This window comes from Fistularia commersonii, chromosome 22 (assembly GCF_037954325.1).
Source record: "Fistularia commersonii isolate RoL2024-O1a breed Wild chromosome 22, RoL_Fcom_v1.0, whole genome shotgun sequence".
NCBI lineage: Eukaryota > Metazoa > Chordata > Actinopteri > Syngnathiformes > Fistulariidae > Fistularia > Fistularia commersonii.
Genome location: NC_141305.1, coordinates 6,507,806 through 6,522,132, shown reverse-complemented (window position 1 = coordinate 6,522,132; position 14,327 = coordinate 6,507,806). Strand labels below are relative to the sequence as shown.

Here is a 14,327-nt window from a genome sequence, read left to right as displayed (position 1 = left end):
GGGTAAACACACCCAGTCACTAAAGCGACTTCCACAACGGTGTTCTCACAGGAAGCTTTTTATTTTTCTTTAAAACCAGTAATATAATGCTTTGGTAAGAATATAGGAGACGGCGGTGTCAGGGAACACATCCATCAGCGCCTGCTTCTTCCTTTCCCACCTCGCCATTTACTGAAGAGCGTTAAACCCAATAAAACTGGAGGTTCGGTTTTAATCTCCCCTTTCCTCATTCCATTCCCCAATCCCCCCAGTGGCAGATACGGTGCACGGAGCGCAGCTGCCACTTTGGCTGCTCGCGCTAACACAACACACGGCGCGCGAGGCTATCAATTTTCTTTTTATAGCCGAAGACGCCGGCCATGAAATCCACCTCTTGTAATCAGCCAAGAGTAATATTTCACAGATAAATATTTTCCGGTTCCCCGCACGAGATGCGACTGTGAGAAAGAACGGAGCGAGCGGTGGCGGCGCCCCCGCCCCCCGGCCCCCGCCCCCCCCCCCGGGGACCGAGGGCCGGAGCGTCGCCTGGGAACGCTGCGTCTGGTCGGGGAAAAGTTCGGACTCCCGGGAGAAGCTACGGCCGTACAAAGTTTTGTGATTGATAAGCAGATTTTCGGACAATACCGACAGAGAGCACTACTGGTTCTGGATACTTAACCAGAAACCTGTTGCACAAACGTAACCAGTGAGCTGTTAAATAGGTTAACCAGCAAGTTGGGTTGCCCAAACCTAACCGACAGGTTGGATTATCTCAACTTAACAAGTGACTTCTGAGAATGAGAACAACTTTATTTATCCCGAAGGAAATTGTTGTGCCAGTTTTAAGCAAAAACATAACAGTAATAGATAATAGAAGAAGGAGGAAGAATAAGAAATACAATGAAATATAAATTGTCTTAACTGTTTTAAGGTCTTAACTACAAAGATTTGAAGATTATTGCATGTATTTAACCAGTAGGGTATGTTATGTCAACTTAACCAGTGAGTTGGTTCGTCTAAACTTGACCCACAGGTTGTGTTATACCAACTTAACCAGCAAGTAGGCCGGTCTCAGCCTAACTCAAAGGTTGTGTTACAATACCTTAACTTGCAAGTCGTAAAATCATCTTAATCGCGAGTTGGGTTTTCTAAATCTGATCAGCACCGTTCTATCAACTCAACCAGTGAGTTGTGTTATTAAAATCTAACAGTCCGATTGTGTTACCGTTCCTTAACCAGCTAGTTGGGTTCCGTTAACCTAACCACCAGGTCGTTTTACATCAACTTAACCAACAAGTTACTGTCTAAACGTAACCAACAGATTGTGTTATATCAGCTTAACAAGTAAATTAAGTAGTCTAAACCCAGATCAAATATTGTTAAATCATCTTAACCAGCACGTTGGTTGATCTAAACCTATCCAGGGGTTAGCCAGGAGACTACTGGTAGAATTTATGGGCCAGTTCCTCCCAAAAGCACTTGTTGTCTTAATCCACCACAATTTAGTTACTTAAGTTACTTAAACTTAACCAAGTAGCTTTGCTTTGGCAGAAGCAGAACCAAACTGTGGTCGGGACAAAGAGTCAGAGAGCAGGTGAGCGGGTGAGCGTTCTCCGGGGAGACGGGTCGTTCTGGTCCACCTGGAGGACGGCGGCTACCTGCCGGGGGTCTGTAAGCCCCGCCTCCCGCTGGCTATGCACCGCCATTCAACCCAAGGTCATACGATCCCCCCCCGCCTCGCCGCAGGCCGTCCACCTTGGTCCCAGATGCTTTGAAATCAAACTTGCCATTGTTGTTTTTTACTGCCCACGACGGGGACAAAGGAAGGGGGCAGCGGGAGGGGGTACCATGCACACACACACACACACACACACACCCACACACATGCGCGTGCACAGCCTGTAATGCAATAGGGCTGGGAATTCCTCTTTAATTTCAATGCTATACTTGATCTCTGGGCTGCATGACTGACCAGCTTATTATCTATAGTGACAGGAGCTTATCAATACAGCGCTGGCTGGGTCCGCAGACCAAAGACAAACACCCCCTTTATCCTGGACGTCCCCTCCGGGCAGGAGACGCAGCGCCGGCCGGCCCGCGGACACATTCCACAGCTCAAAGCCTAACCGCTCTGAGCGGCCAGGACGGGGGCGGTCAGTGAATCGCTATTGATTATGGGTCGAACCACGGACAGATACCGATCGCCTTTCAGGTGTTTGAGGACCGGCGGCATGATCGGTGCCGACGGTGTCATTACACATCCGGATTTAAACGTGAAGGCGATTTATTTGAGATTTTCAAATAAATGGTGTTTCCTTCCAACCTGTCAATCATTTCTGACACACTTTAGCTAATTTATCCATTTTTGTCTGATTTCGCAGTCTTTTTTTTAATATAATGTTTTACTTTTATTTTTAGTTTTTATCTTTTACTCCAGATTTTCATGCGGCATCCAATCCTTCAACCTCTCGTTCAGACCTACGGATAATTTAGCCTTCAACGAACCCGCCGACGGATGACCTGGAAAGAATGGATGTAGACCCTAAGGTTTATTGTATTATAATTAAAAAGAAAAAAGAGCTATCAAACATTCACTCGCTCTCACCATTGCTATTCTTGCACTGATCCCAGCTGATGCTGGTGTGAGAAGGCATGATTTAACCAGAGATGTGATGTGTAAAAGTCTTAAAAGGCCAGAATTCAGGTGCTGCACGTCTTTGCTGCTTTTCAGATGGTTTATCTTCCACCCCCCGCACCTCTCCCACGCACCCCCCTCGCTTTCAACGTGCATTCAATATGTCGCAATTCGAACGCCGCCTCAATCCAGCCCCGAGAGCAAACAGGCGGGAAGCGGTGGGCGGCGGCCCACCCAACAATGGATGACCTCGGGCCCCTCTGAGCACAGGTGTGACCTGGATCCTGATTAAAAAAAAAAAAAAAACTTCACTCCTTACCCATTGCAAATAAAGCCAAATCTGCCCAGGTGCAGCTTTTGTTGGCGTGCGCGCGCGCGAGTGTGCGTGTGTGTGATGTTTGGCAGGGAAGGAGCTTTTCATAAGGGAGGGTGTTTAAAAAAAAAAAAAAAAAAAAAGGGAAAACCGCATTGAAGGCGAGGCAACTTTAGCCAATCAGAGACAGACAGTGACCAGGGGGAAGCAAAAGGGGGAAGCAAAAGGGGGAAGCAGCGACCCTCCGCCCTCCAATGGGACATTCGGCGAACTTCCTGTTGCGTTGTGGAAGCAGAGCGACGGGAGTAGTTTCAGTCTGACGTGAAAGACCTCCAACCAAGCTTATGACAACCAATATGGCGGCCTGTATGTTATCTATTGATCTTAAGGGAAAGCCAATTGCGCTCCCCATTCGCGTGTCCCGATTCTTCGTTTGATAAAACCTCATGGGTTCGACGCATTTTAACGACATTTTTTTAAAGCTATTTACTCATGACTCCCAAAAATTCGATCCACTGGCATGAATTGGTGTTCCAACGCTATCAATTTGGCGCAACCAACTCGATCAACACGGGCGACTCCAAACGACATATCTGCCCCTTGGGGATTAAAAAAAAAAAAGACGGGATGATGGAGCGACAGGAAGTAGTTGTCGCACTCTGCAGGAAGGAGTTCTACATATCGACGCCGAGCAGACACGATTAAGGGATCTCTGTGCTTTAGCCAAACCCTCAGGGAACATCGGGGCCTCAGAAATGTAAACAAGATATTTTGTCTCCGCAGCTGTCCAAAATGGGCTGCATTAATATTGCTTTATTCATAAATAAGAAAGGAAACATGCGGTTGGCATGTTATCATCAAAAATTTGTATATATATCGCCTTCTGTCATGAGATTTACCCCCTAAAAAAAATTAATTGTTAATGAATGGGCATTAATGGTGATTAATCTAGATTAATCATGTGGAAAAGGTCACTGAATTGGAATGAATAAATATCCATATAATATCCCAAAATAAATAGATCAATAAAATATATTTGCGATAATTTGATTCAAAATTTCGCAGTTGCGACAAAATAAATAGGTCATTCTTTTGACATGTCTTATTTACATTAATCAGCGATGCTAACAATGGCCGCCGTCGTTGCCGCCTCCAGGCATCTGGACTCTTGTGGATTTCCCTGTCTGACCGGGTGACGGGCTGGATTGTGTCAGCGGGCGCTACTCTCCGGTCTAGCTGATCGCAGGTCGGACTCCGATGGTGCGTGTGTGTGTGTGTGTGTGGGGGGGGGGTTCAATAAGCCTCGGGAGGAGCAGTGTGGGATCGCTGGCGCTGCTGGGTGGTCTGATTACTGAGCCCCGGCCCAGATTAACATGGGCAACTTGACACTTTCACCACAGGGGGAGACTTTCAGGTGTGTGTGTGTGTGAGTGTGTGTGTGTGTGTGTGTGTGTGTGTGTGTGTGTGTGTGTGTGTGTGTGTATGATGTGGTGCTTCACACAGCACTGGGGGTTTGTCATTTTTAGCAGCTGGAAAAAGGAGACAATAATAACTAACGGCAGGGTGTCCTCTCTTTGCCTCTCTGTAAATCATCCCAAATGACAGAATGAGTTTAATTCCCCCTAATTCCTCGTCCTTGCCGCGAGTGTCCGCTCCTCTATTCTCTCGCAGGTTTTACCTAGTCTTTATTTTAAAGCTATTTAAAACAAAATAAGAAAACTCTTTTCAGAATTGCAAAAATCTAAAATTACAGGTCAATTTGTGTTTTTTTATTATAATTATGGTCCATTTTTAATCCCCCCCAAAAATGAAAGTCATCAATATTTTTTCGCTTTTATTTCTTGCGTTTCTTTTTTTATTTGTTTTTTGATACAAATTTTAGATTTTTCTGATTAAAAAATCTGCCTCAAGTTTTCAGGATGTAAATTCCCAAATTACTTATTTTGACCTACGTTGGGTCTTATTTTAATTTTGCGCGTGTGTGAATGTTAACACGGGATTTCGCACACACAAAGTACGCTGAGTTTTACTGAAAAGCCAGGAGAGCGGCGGCGACGTTGTGAAAGCCCGGTTCTGCTGCCGGCGTAGCCACGGCAACCGTCTGTCAGGCCAAAGCCGCCCCGCTGAGGCCACGCCTCCTGAAGACGACCTGCTACCTCAGCGCTCCACACAGAGGGGGTATTAAGTGAACCGACGGGGGCTCAGGGGAAAATAAACACCACCCCCGTCCAAATTTTTTTTTTTCCCTTCAGCAAAGGAAGCTCTTAAGAGATGGAAAAAAAATAAGAAGGGGGGGAAAAAAAAGAGTGGTGTCAGCGATAGTCAGTGATAAAAATCAGGATATTATGCTTGTTTTTATACAAGCTCTCCTTTCTGTTAGGGGTCCGGGGGGGTGAAATCACCTGATTCTTCTTAAGAGGCCTGTTGGACAGGAAAAAGCTATTTCTGCCGTCTGGAGCTGCAAATAAAGATGGTGGCTTTTCCACTTGGACATGTGGAGGTGGAGGCTAACCCCCCTCCCCCGATCGGGTAGATGAACAAGACCCTTTAAAAAAAAATGCCTATCTGCCCAGCTGTTTGATGTCAGACGGGTTCTGCACGGTGGGATTACCGAGTCGAGCGGGCGGCCTGTCGCCGAGGAGGTTAAAACCGGTTTAATTCATTACATGCAGGTGGTTTTTACGAGTCCCCCGTTAAACTTACCCCCCCACTGTGGGCCCGACGTGTAAGCAGGGGATTCCAAACACCGCAGAGCATTCAAACCGGTGCAAAGTATTTTCGGATCCCTGACCATCTTTGTGTAAACAAGTGGGGGGGGGGCGGGTTGCGCGCGCACACACACACACACACACACACACACAGCGCCGCCAAACACCACTGCAGGGACTGACCTATGATGGGCACCCCAGATTGAAAGAAAAAAAAAAAAACAAGAAACTAATCCCAGTAGTTATTGAGATGAGAGGCGGGGCTTAACATGCATAGCTGTAAATCACACGGCCACATAAAGAGACATCTCCAATATTTGAATCTTCAATGAACCTGCTGAATGTTTTTGGACCGTGGCAGGAAGACGGGGAAGCTGGAGAGAACCCAGGCAGGAGGAGATGGTGGAGAACCCAGTCAGAATGGACCAGGAACCTTTGACAACCAATAGAACATCAGCCTCCAGAGGTTTGATCATGTCACTTTGTATGTTAGATGAAAATGATGTTATTCTTATTCCCATTGCTGCTATTGTTGTTGGAATATGACTGAAAAATGCAAAATGAAAAAGCGTTTCCTGTACTGTTATTTGACTGCCATTTTTTTTTCTATGGGTATTTATATCAATAATTGCCTGTATTAGCTATTATTACTTTCGCAACCGGGTGCAAACGGCCCTGGGGTGTCAGCGGGGGTCGAGCCGTGTGTCGTTTGTGGCCAAGACACCGCTGTGGAGCGAAACACCGAGGGGTTGCAGAGGCTAAAGCCTGGACGTGGACTTACGGCCGAGAGGCCCCTTCAAACATGCTACAACAGTTGCATAGTCGCTAGCAAAATTAGCACGTGACTCCCCAAAGTGATTCCCTTGACTGATTTTTTTGTCTCTCATTTCCAAGAAACTCTGACCCAATTTCAAGGTCATTTTTCCCATTGCTCAACTTTAATTTCCATTATTTTCTTTCTCAATTTACATGATTAAAAAAAAAAGGTCATATTTCGGTTTTACTGCAGATGAAGAGAAGTACAGCAAAGGGGAGCAGCTTGCAATCCGGGATAAGAATAGAGAATAATGAATAATGTAATAATACTTTATTTATCCCCACAGGGAAAATTAATTTGTCATAGCAAAGCAACAATAAATATAAATATAAATATAAATATTGTGCCAAGGGCACAAAGGAGCATCTATAAAATGTAGTCTCGATATTTTGTTTCAGCTTCTGCATTGACCATCCTATTTTGGAATTTTGACTGACGTTCTAGTCCTGGTGAATGAGTTAATGAAAGCTATGAAAATGGACTTTGCGTCTCTCAATGGGAAAATTTCAATTTAAATTGCAGAAAGTGGACTGTGTGATAGAAATAGTTCAGAAATAAATATTAAAAGTGAAAAAAATAGCATACAATTGTACAATTGTAATTGTATATATATATACATATATATATAATATATTAAATAAAATTTATATAAAATATATATTAGATTTTTATATATATATATATATATATGTATAAACACTTGTGCAAAAAAAAGGAAAACTTTTTTTAAAAAAAAAAAAGCATGCGTCACACAAGTTGGAGTTTGATAACGGACTTTTGGGGAGGGGAGGCAGCAGACGTCTTATTTGCAGTTTACGGACGGTTGGGGGGCGGGGATGGCAGCAACGGGGGGCCAGGATGGAGGAGTGTATGGGGCGGGGGGCATTTCCACTGGGCTCGACACAGTATGGATTATGTTCCCGTCCAAATGAAATTGCAGGAATATTTGAGGGGAATCCCGTTACGTAGCCGTCGCAGCGGCGTATTAATCTACTCACAGTCATTTTCCCTCTGCGGTTGGCCTCCTCTCGCTCCGCCAGCGCCTTCAGGAAGTTATCTTTGAGTTCCTTTCCTGCGCTCGCCAATGTCCTGGAAAAGACAACACGCCGACTGTTTGAAATGTTTCTCCGAACCTGGAAAACACACGAGGCTCACTCTAACGGGAGCGTTTCATACGTGTTTGTACGGCTAATATTAATACATTTTTGGAAAAAAGCTATTGTTTGTTTAGAACCGCCGAGCGCCACGCCGGGTTTTTCCAGACCAGGAGAGGAAATACGGGGGGAAATAAATGGAGTGCGCCTATTTAATCGTGAGGCCGCAGTCAATCGGCCTTTCAGCCTATCAATCAAACTTTATTGGCAAAGTGCCGTTGCGTACAAACACAACAGCTGAATGCGGTAAGGTCGAGGGGGGAAGAAACAAAACAAAACCGAATTCTAATGACAGGAAGCGGGGAAATCTCTGAGACGGAGAGGGCAGACTGAGACGGGGAACACAGTACGGAGGGTAAAAGATTGTCGACTACATAAAAATCAGTCGGGTGATTTGACAGGATCAGCAGATGAAGATCTACATCCGAGGATCTCCAGACGTAGAGGTTTGGTGGGATGAAGGTCGTGACCTCAGTGTCAGGGCGTCTGATGTTTTGTCGGACGTTGACATCGGGGCTTTTTAACTTATCGACGAACTTAAAACATAACTGAGCAAGAAATGCAACTTCTGGAGAACATCAGGGCATTCTCGTCCCTTTAGTGCCTTCGAGTAACAGATTTCCGTACACATGTCATCCAGTTCTATTTCCGAATTTCATCTAACCTGTGTCCGATTTCTCAGTCGCTCCTGACATTAAATCCCTCATATGCCTCAGCAGCTTGTCGCTACGGTGACACTTCCATCACTTCATCCGGAGTAAAGTGCGACGGTGTTTCGGATTTTAACAGCGATTTTGAAAATGTGTGTTAACAACGACTAAATAAACACGACTCAATTAAAACCAGCGTTTTCTCTTCTTTTCCTTTCTTTTTTTAAAGCTGAACCGTTCCCCGGCCCTCGCCAGAGCAACCACAGCTGCCAAGCACCTGAATACCTGACCGCTGCCAAACACTCCCGATAAGCCACATCTTTTTTTTTTTTCTTTAAACATCCATATATTTTAATATGATCTGAAATAAATTCTGAAGAGATGGAGTCGTCCGTTCCGGAATGCAAGGTCGTTTTTTTTTTTTTTTTCTAATCGTATCAGAATTTAAATGACTTCACATAATAAGCACTGTGGCAGCCCTTAACACCCGGGCCTGGCCCGTTTCCATGGAAACATGGTTTTTGGCACGCACCGACGGATCCACACCTGGAAAAACACTGGCACTAATATTTGCACAGTTAACACCGCAGCGCGGCGGCAGAACAGAACGCTGGCGCCCGTCCAGGCCCCGGCCGGGGGAAAAATACTCAGCGGACCGGTGGCGGGTTCGAGCGGCGGCAGCGGCCGTAAACAGGTCATTGTAGCCTCTCAGTTGTGGCAGAGGTAAGCAGTCATTAATCAAAATGAACACAGAGCGGTGGGAGGAAAACACACACACACACACACACACACACACACACACGGCACTAGTTCAACTCGCTATCTGACACTATTTCTCCGATCTGTGGCGGTGAGCCGTGATTTTTTTTTTTTTATTTTACCCCCCCATTTTGGACTGATTAAGATTTATTATAAACTCAACTTCCACTTATTTATATTCTAAAAAAAAAAAAAAAAAACTCCGCTTGTAATTTTACTTGATTAGAGAGAGACGTTGTTGCAAGTTGAATATCTCACGCTGACTTTATTTATCTTTCCTTTTCATTTTTTCCCCCCTCATTGCCGCAGGTGCATTGGGCAGCCACGGTGTCATTTATCTCGTGGAGGAGGGAGGTCTTCATCGGTCGGCGGCTGCAATACACGGCGGAGGCTAATCGCTAATGCATGGGCTTAAGGCTCTTTTGCCCTGAATAAATTGTGGTTGGAGAATTCTCCCTTCATTTCGCTAGTCCAACTGTAGCAAGCTGCGCAGCACTGCCCCGCCAGTGGTATAACATTTGCTGTGTTTAGCTACACATCCACAAGCATGAAACACCAGATGCTAGCTGCTAATGCTAAGTGTCTGGCTGCATCCTGTTGATGACGCCGATAGAAAAAGAAGGCGATAGGATTCCCATGTCTTCTTGTTTGTGTGTGCACGTGAGCAGTCAAGACATGCCTCCCGCTCATTAGCTTTGCAAAATGAATGTTCGTCAATGGCAACCGTTAGCGGACATCTTCAAACAGAGCTTCCTTTAGGATCACTTTCCACGGAGTAGCTATAATGAGACCATAAGCTTGTTAGTTTCAGCACTAAGAACTATTTTCCTTACATAAGCGGGATTTATTTTCTGTTCATCTAGAGATGGAATAGCAGAGCAGCAATACGACGGTCATCAGATGAGTCAAATCCATCCGGTTCCTGCTACCGGAAGCCGCATCAAACCCCTTTTACTCCAAGGACTCAAAATTAGCCGCTCAATCGATGCTGGGTCTTTGGCGCCGATGAAAGTCAAACAGTCCCGAATCGATAAAACAGCTCGATCTGCATTCTAAGCACCGGGCATCAAACCGAAGTTCCGTCCGACAGACGGTCTAGTATGGAGAAAGGAAGTTGTCTTGGCATTAAGATCCAAGGGTGGACTTAAAAAGCAGCTCTGTAATCAAGGCTCCAAAACATCTGGTTAGAACATCTGGATGTTCCCTATCCGTCGATCAAGAACCTCGGAACAACCCTCTAGTCAGCCGGTCGACATCCCATGTCCTGACGCCGAGGTCACAACCCACATCCAACCCAATGTCAACGCTGGCGTCCGGCTGTAGATACAACACCGATCAGATTATTGACTGATCGGAAACCGACCTCGAAACTTCCCCCCTTCGCCGGCATGCTTACCGGTAAAAATACCTGATGGATTTTTATTGATATTTCACATTGCTGTCTTGTCAAAGCCTCCCCCCGCCCCCTGTCAGCAGCGACAAACACGGATGGTATCCAGATCCAGGAAAAAAAATAAAAAAACAGGAAGTAAGTGTTTAAATGGACCGGGAGTCAGAGCGGCGCTGCGGCTCCTCCTCGCCGCTCGGCCCACCGTCGCATAATGGGAGTCTTGAAGGAATCGCAGCGGCGGCGAAAGTGTAGGGATAAGCACATATTTCTCCGGAGTGAATGAAGGATGGTTGCCGGGTCATGGGGGTGGGGGTTGGGGGGGGTGGCGGCCCCCCAAAAAGTAAACACAGGTGTTGAAGAGGGCTGGGGGTGGAGGGGCGGGGGACGGCTGGGGTTACCCCCGTCCGGTAGCTAAAGCAACAGGCGCAGTCACGGACGCTGGCGGAGGAGCTGCAGGCCGCCGCGTGTTTTTCCCGCCAGTTAACAAATTTCTTATCAAGCTCCATTTAGGAGGGATAACAAGACGCACGCTATTAGATGATGTTATTACAGGCTAATGAGCGGGTATTAGCCCAGTTTTTCTTTTTTTTTTTTTTCTTGTTTTCAGACCGCGGTCGAAGCAGGTGGGCCATGAAATTACGACGGAGGAGCGCAGGGGAAGGGATGGGAGCGGCTCGCTTCTGGCCAGAGGGGACGGTTTCAGGGGGGATTCGGTCAACAAAGAGCATCTTTGACCCCAACGGCTAAATAAGAATGACAACACTCGTCTTATTTTCATTTCGCCGCAATGTCAAAGCGCGTGTGATAAGAATTTATCAATGATCAGGTGTAAAAAGTATGTTATCTGAGTCTTGTCCTGCGCTGAGATGAAAACGCCCATGAAAATAAATCCGAAACAGATCACTTCGCTAATTAGCTTCTCTTTTGCAGGTTTTGTTTTTTTCTTCCCCCTCCCCTGCAAAAAGTGTGTTTTTGCTCCTTTTTATGCTCGATTTTAAATAATCCTGTTAATTTTGGATAATTGGTTTATTTTTATTTTTACGCGCCTATCTGATATTTTTGCATTTCTTGCCAATTTTGAAGCATCTGTGTGTTATCTGCTGGTGATTTACTTAACTTTTTGCAAACTGTTTCCCTCATTGCTTGTTTTTTTTTTGTTTTGTTTTTTTTTATTTCATCCAGATTACTGACTTAATTTTTCCCAGATTTTCACATAATTGCTTGCAGATAGTTCAATATTTTGTTGATTTTTTTTTTTTGGTCGAAATTTGCGTAATTTCATCCATATTTTTGCATGATTTCATCCAGATTTTTGTGTAAATTCATCCAGATTTATGCAAAATCTCTTCCAGATTTTTGTGTAATCTCTTGCAGGTTTTTACTGAAACTTGAGGCTCTGGAGTAAAATCTGGTAAAGAGCCACAGAAGTGACGGGGGGGGGGGGGGGGGGGGGGGGAACGCCGCTCACCCATCATGGAACTGCGTTCGAGCGGACATCGTGCAACACGTGTCCAACTCCGCTGGGGGCGAGCAGCTGTTACTGCGCGGCGACTCGCCTCCAAAGTGTGTTTACACATGTGTAATAAACATGGCGCTAAACACCCGGCAGTACCAGGAACACCGGGGGCCTTCGCCTCCCCCTCCTCCTCCTCCTCCTCATCAGCCTCCTGCATGTGTTTAGCCGAGGGGCTCGGTTCTGAGTGAAGCCAGCTCCCCCCTCTGGATTCCCGTTTCGAGATCCTCCAAATAAACGACGACACAAACTACTGATTATTGGTCTTATATAACCCTCATTTGAACATTCACAAATACAGTGCGACCTTGACTTGCAAGAGCATCAACTTGTGAATTTTCTGAGATGCAATCCGTCGCTCAGTTGATTTTTTTGATTTACGATACAAGAGCGAACGGGATGAGCATTTGACACCGACCTGCTCGCTGCTGTCCGTGAAGTGGCGTTGAAAAAAAAAAAAAAAATAAGATGTGCCACCCAAAGATCAAAGAAGTTGTTGTTGGTGAGATACTGCGAGCGCAAACATCATCTGTGAAAAGACACTGCAATTTATGGGGATTTGGTGCAGCGGATACTGGAACGTCAAAATCAGATGGGGACGGTTTGACCATTTTAAAAAGAGCAGCAGCGTTTGCTCCGTCACTCGATCAAGTTTACCGATAAAGTGTGCGAGTTATATTTAGCAGTACATTGTAGCATTGTAGCTAGTGTGTAGCTAGTAAGTTAAGTTTAGCAAGAGAGCACCAATAAAAAACTCCTTCACCTTCCTCTGCTGCTGCCTGCATCACTTAATAAATACACTTAATAAAACCAGTTAATATCTTTACATTCTCTTGTATTTTTGTATTATTATTGTTTTTTATATTATTTGTTATTTATAAAGTGATAGAGCCCGAAATGAAAAACTCCCCTAACCTCCTCTGCCGCCTCTGGCATCTTCATCCAATCTAGGTAATGTATCATGGATTATTATTTTGGATGCATTATTCGTTATTTATGAAGTACAATTTTCTTATTTAAAACACATCACCTAGTCGGGCAGCTGGGACGAATAAATAGCCACTCAATTAATTTTGATGGGTAAAATGTAATTTGACATACAAACAAAACTGAGCTTTTTCACAGAACAAATTCAACTTGTAAATCAAGGTTCCACTGTATTCAAAATTAGGATTATTGTGAGCGGATGCCCTGGACTTTACTGTGGTTTTGAATCCGACAGTTCGCAAGTGTGGGTTGTAATGGCGAATTGCAAATTGTCAAAAAATTGAAACAAAATTGTTTTCACTAAAAGATTTGAAAACTCTGGGAAAACTTCATTTCAACATCTTGGGACAAAAAGAAAGATGTTCACCTTAAACTCGGCTCTCAAAATTACCTCGCATTCTGTATGTAACTCTTTAAAATTAAGTAGAAAATAACAGTAAATGTCTGAAAATTTGTCAGGATTTTTTTTTTAAATATGTCCACAAACATATTTGAATTTAGTTTTTTTTTTTTTTTTAAGAAAATGTGAAGAAAAAAAAAAATCAGACCTTTCAAAACTGTCGACAGTAAAAAAAATAAATAAAAAAATCAGACCTTTCAAAAACTATCAACAGTAAAAGAAAAAAATCAGTCTACAACAATCAGTTATCAGTCTGCTAAAATTCCTCCATGATTCCTTTCATAAATAAATATTCCCAGACAATTTCAACGCCGTCGCCATCGTTTTCGCCTCCTGTCACAGTGACACGCGGTCAGATTGCATTTTTTTTTTTTTCCTTTCTTTTTTTTTTCCGCCCAATGCGGCGTGGCAGATGGGAGCGCTCAACGGAGGGCCGATTCCCTGAGAAACAACACGCAGAATATTACCTCCCCCTCGGAGTAGCTTTGGAAAAATGGATCTTATGGAAAATATTTTTTCGGGCTGGTGGACGTCGGGGGGGGGGAATTCCACCCAGCGTAACAATTTACTTTATTTTTGGGGCTTTTTTTCTGGAATCCTCTGTCACCTCTGATTACAATGAACTGGTTGTATCAGTTACACATGTGAGGAGCATGATATTCTCGGAGTCTCGTGGCCACCTTCGCTCTGGAGTCGGGGGGGGGGGTTGCAGCGTTGCGCATCGACGGCCAGGGAAGTGTGTGATTTTTGAAAATGGATCAAAGGAATCTTTTTTTTTTTTTTTTTTGTGGTTACCAGAATGTGCGCAGTGTTTGGACGCGGGACGCTTGTGAAGCTCCGATCCCCGGGATTGTTTTTGAAGACGAGCGGACAAAAAAAAAAGACAAAACAAAGTCTGGGTCGGTGCGCGAGGAGAGGTTTGAGATCGGCATCTGAGGTGTGTCGTCGTGACGGTGTGGATGTTAGCGCGCGGCTAAAAACATCTAAAAGGAGAGTCATCTGAGAATGCACCGAAAATCAAA

General features: G+C 44.7%; 1 protein-coding gene across 1 annotated transcript in view; it reads right to left on the bottom strand.

Annotated features, from left to right (window-relative positions):
- cfap299 (cilia and flagella associated protein 299) overlaps positions 1-14,327 on the bottom strand; it is a 73,155-nt gene that overhangs the window by 39,753 nt on the left and 19,075 nt on the right. Inside the window, exon 3 of the mRNA XM_086169758.1 lies at positions 7,451-7,541. Coding sequence (XP_086025884.1) covers positions 7,451-7,541 — 91 coding nt within the window. The remainder of the gene's footprint in view (positions 1-7,450; positions 7,542-14,327) is intronic.